We start from the raw sequence: 13,749 nt of genomic DNA, 5'->3' as shown, positions 1-13,749 counted from the left end.
CCATGAAACTAAGAATTCAGGACATCAGGTAATTCTTCCGTTTCAGAGAATTTGAAATAAAGTGACTTCATCTAGAAGGTTCCTAGCATAGTCTATTGTCCACGCCATAGAAGCGTAGTCCATTGTAGAGGCAGTTATTGAAAGATGGTGATGAACCTTTGCCTAACTCTTTCTCTGCAGATACCGCACTCCAAGATATGTAGACTATGAAGATCTGGAGCGTAAATACTGGAAGAACTTGACTTTTGTGGCACCAATTTATGGAGCAGATATCAATGGGAGCATTTATGATGAAGTATGCATAGTTTTTTATGAAGTTTATCCCTTCCAGCCCTCTTTCAAAGGGTACTCTACTTAGAGGATATACTCTTGCTTTGTGACTGAGAATCTGTCTTTTGAAATCTTTGCGTTACTCCTTAAAATCTCCAACCAAGGTTGAAATTAACTCTACATCTGCAAGAGTCAGACAGTTCTGTCCTTAGACAGTAGAATATTGCTGCTCTTCCTGATCATGACTCTTCCTATTCTTCACTTCAAACTCTCCAGAACTTTGAGATATCTTCCTACTTATTTGTTTATTAACGTTCTAGTATGTATGTTTCCTGTGTGTATCTATGGACACTTAGAGATATTTTAACTAAGTTTTATTTTAAAATTAAAAGATGGATACTTTTATATCTCTTTACTGAGGAGTATTGGTAGCTGTACTTCATGCTTGGAATGTCTGCAGTTTCCTGGAAATGTACTTACTCATATTGTTTACCTCTCAATTAGAAATTAATTTTGCTGGTAACTTGCCAAGATCTCCATGGATGATGAAAGGACTTTTAAAACAGATCTCATTATCCAAAGAATAACAGATATCCATTGATATCAATTAGGCTATGTAAGTAAAACAGGAACTAGATTTCAAAAGCATTATTTAAGAAATGAGACTAAGAGAAGATATATTAGCATTTCAGAAAATATTTGAGGATTTAAAAAATATAGGACAAACGTATATGAAAAGAAAGTACCATATGTGAAGTTCTTGGGTTATTTCATGTTCTATGTAACTGCCTTTTCCAATCATTAGGAAAAAAAAGTATGATTTTGCTGTGGCAGATGGTCTGGGGCTCTCCTGGTGTTTCACAGTTCTTCACAGAAGACAAATTGAAGACTGTCCAGAGATAAATACAGTCAGCCAATATGGCTGAATGCAGTTCAGTTCTTGCACTGAGTTATGTGATCTTTGAAAGACAGCTAAGAATGTCCAATGGTATGTTGTTTAGAGAAAGCAAGTTCAAATTCCCTTGTGTGTCCACATAGCTGCTTCAAGAAATCATTTAGAAAATAATTGAAGATACTAATTCGGAATGTTTCTGTGGAGAGACATTCCAGGTGGCTGTTGCTTTGTGAAGATCAACACAAGACACAGAAAAAGTGTTTCAAGAAATAGAAGCTTTCCCTTTTTCTTCTCTGATCTTTGTGTCTTTTTTGTTGGCAGATAATGCCTTATGGTATAACTTTTTACAAAGGTATGCTTTTTTCGGATTGTGGTTTTTTTTTTGTCTTGAGTATCTTAGTTTACTCTTGCATGAGCAACGTTTCCAAAGAAAAGAGAATGAATGCAATAATACCCAATGTGAAAGTGCTGATTGGTCAAAGAGAAGGTCAGAGATCTCCTTCTTACAGAATTACACTCTTGGAAAGACGAGGAAGGGAGGTTAAATAAAAGCAAAGAGGAAAGTGAGAAAAGCAGCATTCAGGGATCCTAACTCAGATGTTAAGTGCATAGGAGAAGGAAACAAAGCACTAAAGGTTGCAGTGGCTGGGGAAGAAAGCAATAAAAGGTAGAATAAAGAAACCTTGATGCCTATAATAAAATGGGTAACATTTAAAAATAAATAACAAAGGAGAAATATTAGTGAAAGGAGTTGACATTAAGGAATGTGACAGATTGAGCACTTAATGTGACAGCCAGGTGTTGGTGTACAACCCACTTCGTGTATAGAGGACAAGAAGGAATATACTCTGGTACCAAGGTGTTGGTGACAAAGTTATGGTGCTGCTGATCAATATGTTTTCTCTCAGAATAATTTTGCTGCAGTTAGTTTTTGGCCAGCAGATGGTGTACTTGCACAACTAATATTTTTCATGTCGTAGTGCTTGAAGATAGTCTTAAGAAGGATCTTTTCTATTTTGTTTGAAATTGGAGATTGTTCTCATGTTTTCATTAAATTTCCTTCAGGCTTGTGATTATTTGGGAAAAGGAGATGAACACAACTCATTGACCTTTTGGGCAGCATTCAGGAGAAGGCGTATGGTGGGATTAGTTTGTCATGGCAGCTTATTTGCAAGAAACAAATGCTTACTTTTTACGAAATACATATTGTAGAAAATAGTGTGTTACAGATGTTACACTTAAGGTAAATATCTGGCAGAATTCCAGGTAAAATCTACTAGGAACCTAAGGAAAATGTGACACATACGTGTATGTGGGCCATCAAAGCTAGTGAGAAATACTGCTGTGCTCTGTAAATCAGTTTAACAGTTTACTGATTACATTTTCTTTTCCACTTAGTGACAATCAGTTTTTTATTGAGACGTATCTGAAGCATGATGGAACCTTGATTTTACTATTTAGATAATTTAAGAAGTATTACTGTAGTTTGTGAAAACCAGCACCTTGTTGGCATTGTGCCAGAGAAATGATAGCTTTTGTAGTATTTGCTTTTTTAGACCACAGGATAAGTTCTGAGGGATTTGGAAGATGGGGTGAAATTTTCTAAAGGCTGTGTTACATGAAACAGAAAAAGACCCCACCAAAAAAGCCCAAAAAATCCTCCAAAAACCCAAATCCAAGTGAAAACAAAGAAATAAAGAAACAAAGCTGTACGTACATGCTTTGGAGTTTTAACAGCTGCCATCAATGGTTCCGTTTTATCCTTGTAGTATTGGATTATTCCAGAATCTGTTTAAAATATCTGAATTATTATTTGACGGCTTTGTACTCAGATTAAGTCTTTACGAATAAGGAAATAATCTGTGAAAACAAGTGTTCTTTGCACTCTATAGAGCTTTATAGAAAATAAATTCTATAATTTCAGAAGGTTGAAGGTTTGCAGCAAATACTATTCTGTTATTTACATTCTAATTGCTGTTACATTTAATAGCAGTACTTTGTAGGAGAGTGTCTGTGTAGGTAACTCTAGAAAAGACATGATCCCTATGTGGACTTATCTAGCTACAGTGGAGGGGTCGAAATCTTGGTTTCAAAAGTAGTTCCAAAGAAAAGTGGCCGATTTGAAGTTTATAATGAGTCATAAAACATGTATGACTTCAGTGCTGACAATGGCATCTGCTGTTCTGCAGAGAAAAACCATGTTTGGAAGAAGCATGTATAAATACTGTTTTGTGTCTCTCTCACCACTCTCCTCAGCTGCTGTCTGAAAGACACACTTTAATTTCATTTTTCTCCTCTTAGTTTTATTTCTCCTAACAGGACAATTCCTAATTCCTACCTTGTCCCATGTATAAGGTGGGGGTATCATATGTATGAGTGCACCCTCAGTCAATTTCCAGAGGATGCCAAATTGGGTGGGATGTCGCTCTCTTGGAGGGCAGGAAGGCTCTGCAGGGGGATAGGATGGATCTGTGGGCTAAGGACATCTGCATGAGGCTCAACAAGGCCCAGTGCTGGGTCCTGCCCTTGGGTCACAGCAAGCCCAGGCAGTGCCACAGGCTGGGGCAGAGTGGCTGCAAAGCTGCCACAGGAAAAGGCCCTGGGGGTGCTGGTGACAGCAGCTGAACATGAGCCAGCAGTGCCCAGGTGGCCAAGAAGGCCAATGGCATCCTGGCCTGTGCCAGCAATGGTGTGGCCAGCAGGAGCAGGAGCAGGGCAGGGATTGTCCCCCTGTACTCAGCACTGGTGAGGCCACACCTTGAATGCTATGTCCAGTTCTGGGCCTCAAAATTTGGGAAGGATGTTGAGGTGCTGGAGCATGTCCAGAGAAGGGCCATGGAGCTGGTGAAAGGTCTGGAGTTAAAGTCCTATAAGGAGAAGCTCAGGGAGCTGGGGTTGTTTAGCGTAGAGGAAAGGAGGCTGGGGGAGGGAGGGACCTTATCACTCTCTACAACTGCTTGAAAGAAGGTTGTAGCCAGATGGGGGTTGGCCTTTTCTCCTAGGCAGCAAGCAACATGATTAAACTGCCTCAAGTTGTGTCAATGGGGAGATGTACTTTGGATTTTAGGGAAAGCTTTTCCATGGAGAGAAAGTAGTACCAGTCACTGGGGCAGGCTTGCCCAGGGAAGTACCTTTGTCACCATCCCTGAGCATATTTAAAAGACGTGTAGGTATGGCGCTTGGGAACATGGTTTAGCCTTGGCAGAGCCAAGTTAATGGTGCTTTTGGATGATATTAAATGTCTTTTCCAACTTAAATTATTATATTCCTTCTATTTATTATGTTCTTTTCTGTGATCTACTCATCATTGAGATCAATGTGAGCAGTAATTTAGGTTCTAGTGTGATTTCCCTAGAAACTACTTGCCCACCCTTCAAAAGGGGGCTTAAAAAGCAATGACTATATCCTTAGAAATGATGAGAAGTAAAAACAATCTAATGAGGGAGATTGTTTGTATTTCCCAATCTGTGTGTTTATGGTGTAGAGATTTTGTTTGTAGCATTTTTCTTCCTCTTTTTTAATGACTTCCAAGGCACAGTAAAAGCCTGGCAGTAGCTTTATTGTGTGAGTGAATGGTTATGTGGAGAGAGGAGTGGGTTACCAAGCACAAATTTTTCTCTAATGTTTGTTTTGTTCCTTTTCACTCTGTCTCTTAATTAGGTTTTTTACACCTCTTTAGTTTGGGGGTTGTTACAATCAGCCATAAGGGCTCTTCAATCTTAGTTGTGCAACTGAGATCTTGTTCACCAGATTAATATTGAGATGAAGCTGTGAGATAATCAAAGGAAAACACTGAAAAAGGATTGTGTGTAATAATGTATGCATACAGAAATCATGTTCATGATAGTGTTGACTGGTTTAAGTAAAGGGAAAAGACTAACATAAGTTTTATAAGTACTTAAAAATTAATAAAACATTGTTGCACTTGAAGCTTTTTTTATTCTTATTTGCAAAGAGGTTAGACCTTTGAACTGTGAATTTCACTTTCTACCAATGCACTGAGATAAACATTATTTTTTGTGTTTTTGGGGAAACAATGGGTCAACTCCTTCCAAAGTGTGCAGGCGTTCAGATAAGAAATGCTTGTCAAGTGTCCTACTTTGTCTCCACATTGCATTAAAAGCAGATGCAAAGGCTGTTTACAAAGTAAAGAGTAATAAAAACTCTTTATAGTAATTTACAGTACGTTTGAAACACTTTCAAAATGAATGAACATTGGAATAGTAGTCTTCTATATAAATACTATGTACCTTATAGTATTTCTCTAAGGAAGTACAAGGTAAGTGTAATGTGTGTAGCAATGATTGTAATTGGTAAGGTGTTTCAAGCCTGTTTGATATCTTATAGAAGGAAAACTGCTAAAAAGTGAAATTTTTCTAGGTATTTGATTGTGTGGTACAGTTGTCACTGATGACAGGTATTCTTTAAAGAATTTACCATCAGAAATGTGGATAAATTAGAAATAGTATCTTGATATATTCCTTTGAAATTATTATAATATTCTGGTAGTACTGTGATATTTTGAGGAGAATAAATATTTTGTATTTTCATGACATTGAATAGATTACATTGTCTAAATGTATTTTCAAGAAACTACCAGATATATGTCATGGTCAAATAATATATGTACTGCTGTTCTAACAATTGTTATTAAATATAGCATAACCTGCAAAATATACTTAAAATTTGAGAAGTATGGCTATGTATTGACCTATTAAAATACACTTTACAGCTGGGATCTTTTTAGTGTGCATACTGGTTATACAACTACTGTAAAAATAAGAATCAATATTTTGTGTTAAAATCATATAAGCATTTTACTTCATGTTTTTGAATATTAAAAAAAGATTTCTGAGGTAAAGTAACATCTTTAATAAAAATTTGTAATAATTACTTATAACAGTCTGGGCATAAATATGAAACTGATTTATTGTTTTAAGTCTAAGGAATGTAGGAGGAATTGAAATTAATCAGTGTGATTTTAGTGTTTTGGCCAGTTTAGTGAACATTTCCTTTTGGGCTAAGAGTACTTGTCCAAAATAGTCTTTAGGAAAAAGAAGTAGCTCATCTGTCTTGAGTGTAGAAGTTGTTACTGTTTGTTCGGTATTTGAAGCAAGTTATTTGTTCTAGGATTGATCTCCATGATAGGAATTGCTTTTGTTTGAGGGCAGATCACTAGCAGGTTGCTTGTGACTAGTTGTGATATGATTTGACATAGTGTGCAAGGATGAGATGTATTGTTAAAAAAAAGAAATTCTCTTAGCTATTACTTAATTCTTAGTAAAAGAGTAAGATTTCAAGATGTTAGGGTTACTAGAAACTTACATGGGTGAAATGTTGTGATGGAACGAATTATGGGTAAAAAAGCCCATGCAATACTGTTAAATAGAAAGATAACACATCTTCTGTCTGAAGAAACTTTCAAGTGCAAATTGCTACAGTACTTACTCTGTTTGGCCACTGTCAGAGTAGCTACCTAGGTTAACAGTTGATTTTTCCAAGTATTTCTTGTTTTCTTCTAATCCACTATATGTATCTGTGGTTAAATTATTGCTCTTTGCTGTATTAATTTGTTCCCCCAAATGAACTGCAAAATTGTAAACAGAGTGAAATTTCCTCTGATTTAAAAAAATAAATTTTAAAATTAATTTGAGGACTTATTAAAAATTATTACTTCAATTTTTTTATTTTACAGCTATTTTAACTTGCTGCTGCCAGTTTTTATATTTGAAAGGTGCAGATTTTACAAGTGTCTACTCTTTTGAATTCAGATTGGTGTTTTTTCTTTTATTAGGATATAAATTTTATTTTTTTTACTTTTTAAATTTCAAGTGCCTTTTTGTTTCACAAATGCATCAAGCCCAAGGCTTCCATTTTAAAAGAAGAAAAAATACTGTTTGAAATTAAATAATTCTATAAACATTGTCCTCATTTTTAAAATTCCAAGTAACCTAGTATCTCTCAATAAATGAAATAGCCGAAGCAGGCGGTTAGAAGTGCTTGTTCAGTGAGAAGTCAAAAATTCATACAGAGTTCACCTTCTTGTCTATCAATTCTAGCTGCTTCATAAATAACATGCTTGACATAAAAATCGCAGAAAACAGATCAAAACTGAGAATATTAAATTTTCCTGACTTCTTGCTTTAACCTGTATTGTTACTATTCCAGCTGTCCAGTTATTAAATATCATCATCTTAATCAGCTGCATCAGGACTGCAGTCTGCCATCGGTTCGTACCCCAGTAAGATTACCAGAACTGTAGATTCAGTGACTGAGCAGAGCAGCTCATGCTTAAGAGTGTCCTTAGAGGCTGTCTTCCCAATAAAACTTGTCTGAATTGAGTTTTTAATAGTTTTGATTATATTTCTTGGTTTTCTGAGTGCTTGAGCACCAGCTAATGTCTTCCCTGGAGGTGCTAATAATTGCTGTTATAATGAAGTCTAATTTTTTCTCTTCAATTTTGTAGCTTGATCTTGCTTATACTGTCTCTTACATGCTGTATTACCTGAAATTGGAATTGCAGTTTGCAGTTGAATCTGAAGTGCAACAAAAGCTACATGTATTGCTTTATTAATGACTTTTAATATATGAATTTTGTGGGGAATAACATAGGGAAACAGCTTAAATCCCCTGAAATCAATAGATTTCTTCTGTTGTATATTTCTTATGCAGTACGTCATTATGATTAGAAATACATCTGAAGTAAAGTGATCATTTTGGTTTTTATACTTTCCAGAGAAATGGTAAATTTATGCATGTAAAATTATTTTTTAAATGATTTTTTCATACTATCTGGTATTACTTTGTAAGTAACAAAAAAGCATAGATAGGTCATGTAAAACTTAATGACTTCCAGCTATCAACTCATTGAAGGTTTTGTCTGCAGCTATTACTTCTATTTTTTATATACCTTTTTGTATGTAGTATGGTGTTTCAATCCATGTTAGATTTGATTTAAAATTGTGAACCAGATAGGAACTTTTTATATTCTCTCCCTGCTCTGAACATCTCAGACTCATAACCTGATCTAATACTGATTAAGGTCAAGAGAATTTTTCAAGTAATTTCAGCTGTCTTCTAAAATGCTTACAATCTTTTGAAAGGCTACATCAAGTGTATATCTTTTGACTGGGACTGTTATATAAAATTGCATTGCTTTATAAGTTTAGTAATATTTTTATTATGTATCTTTTTCAGGGTATTGAGGAATGGAATATTGCCCATCTTAATACAATATTGGATGTTGTAGGAGAAGAGTGTGGAATTTCTATTGAGGGTGTAAATACACCATATCTTTATTTTGGCATGTGGAAAACAACATTTGCATGGCACACTGAAGACATGGATCTCTACAGTATTAATTATCTCCATTTCGGGGAGCCAAAGTCATGGCAAGTTTTTGTCTTTTTTTTTTTTTTTTTTAAGATGACTTCTGTTTATTTCAGCTGACTAAACCAAACAGATGGGTTATGATTGATTCACAGTGGCAAGCTTTACTAAAAAGCTAAGATAGTAATTCAGTGAGGGGTTTTTTAAACTCATAATGCTGTGAAATCACACTGATACATTCTTTTATTTTAAAGGGAAAAACAGATGAGTACATAAGACTTACTTGAGTTCAACAGAAAAATATTTGAAAGATACGATACGAGAAGTTTAATATTTTGGGAACCCCAAGTGTATTTGAGGAACTTCTGAAAGAGCTCTTTGAAATCAGTTTTTGCTTCTGTTGCCTTTTGGGGCTACCTACCATATTTTGTATTTAACATGTATTTAATTGCTGTTTTGAATCAGGGTCATATTCTGTACAGTTAACTTAGCTGGACCAGTAGGAGATAAGATTCAGAGCTAAAGGTACTTCCTGTATGTGAAACTTCTACTGTCCTATCTCTGTAATCTTAGATATTTAGTTGAACAACTTTAACAGGCAGTTTGGTTTAATACACTGTGATATACATGCATCCCAAGTATATAAGACAAATAAATTCCTTTTGTTCGTAAAATCTTTTTTTGTTTTTTAGAATACCTGTGAAGAGAGTGTAGAATGATTAGAAAGATATGCAAAAGATAAGTTATGCATAGTTCAATTCTTGGAGTTTCTAGTCATCTGAACATGGACAGAAAATATATAGCTTGTAATTCCATAAAACATCACTGTTTTTTTTTTTACACCCATACAAAATTCAAATACCTATAATGTATTTATTCTGTGAGTGTGGTAAATTGGTCAGATGCTCACTCTTAGATCATTGCCTTATGTTTACCTGCTTTGCTTATGTAATGGATCTCTTGAGTTAAGGCAGAGACAGGGAATACCACCTATTGTGTAGTAAAACTGGTCAATGTCTGAAATGGATAAATTTTATACTTAGGTATGTGAGGTTGCTTCTTTGAATTAAACATACAGAAAGTCTTGTTAACCATATCATCAATATCTTTAAAAAATGGATGTAAAGATAGGCAATTCCAGAATGTTCCAAGATGATAAGACAATTGTAAATAATATGATGATTCCATAAAGTTGTTTTCTGCTTCTTAGGAATTTAAAAAGTGCTGTTTGAAGAAAAACTCACTGCATATTGTGAAATTCCAATCAGTAGAGAACTTAAACTCTGAATTCCTTAGATACAATGGGAAGAAGTTAGGAAAGCTTCTTTAATTATTTTTGAAGGCAGCTTGAGTCGATAACAGGATAAATGCTTTTCTAGTTTACTGATACTTTTTATGCTTCTAATGAACAAAATCATTAAACACCATCCTCTTCATATTTTGAAGAAATAGTGGTGGATACAAATTCATTTTCTGTACGACATTGGCCCATATTTTTAAGAAATGCAGCATTATAAAAAAGTTGAACAAAAAACAGCTAAAGATTTATTTACACATGTTACATATGTCTCTGTTACTGGAGGAATGCTGTAATAATTCATGCAAAGTTCATTTATCAGTAAAATGTGTTGTGTTAATGTGATATTAGTATAGTATTTTTTTCAAGAAAGTGGGGTAGGAGCTGAATCTTATGATACTTATGGAAGATATTTTCTGCTCTTTAATTCAACTGATTTGACGATCCTTAGTGGAGCAATATAACTTGACATACATAGTAGTAATACATATTTTTTGATTTTACTGGTTGTACATGTGGTTCTTCAAGACAGATGCACTGGTCTTTCAGAGAGCTAACATGCAATGTATTTTCTCTGAATTGTGAAAGGACCGCCATTTCCATCTGAGAGTCACAATTAGAACTTGTGGCTAGCAGCTGAGTCTATCTGCTGTAGCAGTCTTTATAGAATTTGAAGCTTTCTGCAGTGTTTAGGCATAGGCTAACTTGCATTGCATCTTATCATTCACACTTTTACTTCAAGTGTTACAGAGAGAAGGCTGTAGTTCTATGTTATGTATACCAATTCCTTCATTGACTGCCTCATATGAAACATGGGAGGAAGTTGTGTCTGATAACTTACAAAATAAGGATTACAGCTGTTTAGATGTTTATGTATATATTTATGTAGCACATAATATGTGTAACATAATACATACATTAATTTTATAGATTTTTCTTAACTTGCTAGAGAAGAAATATCTTAAAAGAGAAGAAGGAACCTAAAAGCCCTGAAATAGAATAATATAAGGTCAGAAGAGATTTGAGTATGGAGGGGAAATATTTACTGGAAAGAGATTTAAATTTACTTGCTATTAGGCAAGAATTTTTACTGCAGTTTTCTCTTTGCATTCTGAGGGGAAAGGTACCTTGAAAATGCTACCTCATTTTATATCTCAGTTTCTTAGAAAAAGTTATTATTAGAAAAAGTTCTATTATTAGCAAGACAAACCATTGATGTGATTGGTAGTGTGACTTATTAATTCAGTTATCTCTTGATATTGGTGTTTTTTGTAATGGGATTTATAAACCTCTTACTAATACTAAAAATTCCTTCACTCTGGCATTTGTTGTTAAATTTTTTTTCTATTGTAATTATTGTTTCAGGAGTATAGGTCTTAATTTATTTTTGTTTTGTGTAATACTTCTAAGAATTTTGTCATGTTAAGTTATTAAAGTGCTCTTGAAAATTAATGCTTAGCAGAGATCAGATTTTTGTTACTAGAAGAAATATTATACTATTAATATATGTACTATATCCTTGGGTAAAATATGGATAATGCTTCAATTTACATTATAAGTTTATAAATAAAAAATCTGAGTAATACATTCCCATTTTTTGAAAATAATTCTGGGTTTATTAAGTATCTGAAAGCAAGGCTTACTCTTTGTTCTGATTTCCTGACTTGTGAAAAACAGTCTGTTGAATTTTTTTTAAGTGTTGAGATTATATAAATCTTCTTGAAGAAGAATAATAATGATTATAAGGAAGATTTTCTTAATCAGGCAGAAGGTAATTATTTTCATGGCACTGTGGGTATTTAAAATATAATAATAATAGGACAGTTTTTTCCTATTTTATTTTAAAGAAAATATGTATAGAGAATAAATTGTTTTACTTTAGAAACTAATATTTTAAAGTATTGTACTCAGTTCGTTCACCTTTTATGTCTGATGGTGAAGGCCTGAATTCTCTTCTGCACGAAGAACTAGGTTTTTACTTTCCCTTGAAAGGGGCACAGTTAAAACTTGCAGTGTGATACAAACAATAATTTACGTATCAATTTGTATGTTTTCTGTGACATTCCATCTGGTTTTTGCTTCCTAGCTTTTCTGAAGACTGAAAATGAAAAGAGACAATACATTATGTTAAAAAAACTCTCCTGTTTGGTAATGTCTTTCATAAATCACAAAATGCCTTGCAGGGTTGGTCAGTCATAAAGTAAATAGGAATAAATGCTACAGAAAGATGAGATAGTTCCATCTTTGTGACTATATCAAGAAAAAGAGACCAGATTGTTAAAGAGAGAATGCTTAGACAGCCAAATTTAGATGGATTAGAAGAGTGAGACTGAACCTGACAGTTTATTTAGGTTGTAAGAGGAAATAAATCTATTGTGACAGTCAAACTAAATCAGGGATTTAGGTTCAGGAGCTCTATTCGTGATTTCAGTGGATATAGGATGGGAAGGAATCTGATCTCTAGGTTGCATAAAATTTATACTTTTAGCAACCTTACTGTTACCTCTTGATTGCTGTGACTAGAATATTTTTTATGGATTTGCCAGTATAGAATGTGTATCAATACCTTTTCATCCTGCTTAATGAGATGGAAAAATCAGGAAGGATACAGAGTTACACAGCAGGGGTTGTGGATGTCTTTGAAACATTTTGTGTGAAGGCTTTCAGATTTTGAATCGCAATAGCAGGGGAAATAGTAATGGGGTTATGAGTATGATGGGATAAAAATGGATGGCATTCTGATACTAGTTTTAGACAAAATTATAGACAAAAAAGGGGAAGAAGGAAAAGCATACTCAGACTGATGCTAACATTGTATGATTTAAGAAGAAATATGGTGATAAGGTAAATGGATTTAGAAAGGCTCAGCTAGGTCCTTACAGGGCCTTCTGAGGAAGGATTAATAGAACTTTCAGTGTGATCAGCAGCTGACAAAAAGTAGTCAAAATCTGGCCAGGTGATGCAAAGTTCAGCATAAGTGGGAAAGTCTTTGTACCTTTGCAGGAGTTGTGCATCCCACTGATGGTACGGACATGTTTCCTAGTTATGTTCTATGTCTAGAAAACAAAATAAACACAGAAAACTACAGGGAAGTCAAGCCTGTATGGCAGAAATGGGACTGAAGTATAAAGCTTCCATTAGGATTAGTCAGACTTCTTGCTGAAAACTGTTATAAAAATTAGAAATACTGTGAGTCACAGAGATTACTGTAATCAAATAGAGATTCTGGTTGTGAAAAGTTATCTGTAATCAAATAATATAGCAGTTTGTCAGCAGATCCCGATGAACTATCGTGCTTGAAACAGAGCAATCATTTGCTAGTTTCATTGTTCTTCACAAAGTGGAAGAACTTTGGTCAGGGATTAGAAGAAAAGGAGAAGTTTTATTTGTTTATTTGTTTTGTTTTTCCCTTGTGGAAGAGGATTTTGTTTCTTAAAATATTTAGATTAAATAGGAGCATTTTTAGGTGGCAACAGACTTTTGCATTTCCCATCTCAAAACAAAAAAAAAGTATTAACTTCCTAAATTAAGTTTATGAAATTTAAATCTGTTCATAATTTAAAAAGTTATGTATCAGGTTTATGTATAATAAAGATGAACCACCTAAATAGATAATAAAGTAAATCAGTAGCTTATAAAAGGGATTCTGAGCTCAGTGCCTGGAGTTAGATAGCATTATTTTGATGTACTGTGAATGTTCGCAAGTTGTCTGTTGCCAATTATAAAACCAATGAATATAGTTCATTTTGAAAAAAACTGATGATATTTACTTATAACAACATTTTATGGGTTTGCAGCTTTTGAATTTTAAAAATACCAATCTGCAGGAAAAATCATCAGCTGTTTTTACCTTGTCAATCTATAACATAGAGAAGTAGCTTGGTTAAATATTAAGCATAGTTTGGTTAAGTATTAAGCATCACACTAAATTTGCTTGAAATTTATGCTATTAACCATT

At 34.1% G+C, this 13,749-nt stretch overlaps 1 protein-coding gene across 1 annotated transcript in view; it reads left to right on the top strand.

Annotated features, from left to right (window-relative positions):
* The window catches only part of KDM4C (lysine demethylase 4C), a 250,929-nt gene that overhangs the window by 21,996 nt on the left and 215,184 nt on the right, over positions 1-13,749 (top strand). Inside the window, exons 4-5 of the mRNA XM_066568823.1 lie at positions 181-295; positions 8,363-8,556. Of these exons, the coding sequence (XP_066424920.1) occupies positions 181-295; positions 8,363-8,556 (309 nt within the window). The remainder of the gene's footprint in view (positions 1-180; positions 296-8,362; positions 8,557-13,749) is intronic.

Source organism: Molothrus aeneus, chromosome Z (genome assembly GCF_037042795.1).
Source record: "Molothrus aeneus isolate 106 chromosome Z, BPBGC_Maene_1.0, whole genome shotgun sequence".
NCBI classification, from domain to species: domain Eukaryota; kingdom Metazoa; phylum Chordata; class Aves; order Passeriformes; family Icteridae; genus Molothrus; species Molothrus aeneus.
Note: the sequence above shows the minus strand (reverse complement) of the source record. Positions and strands in the feature narration are given on the sequence as shown.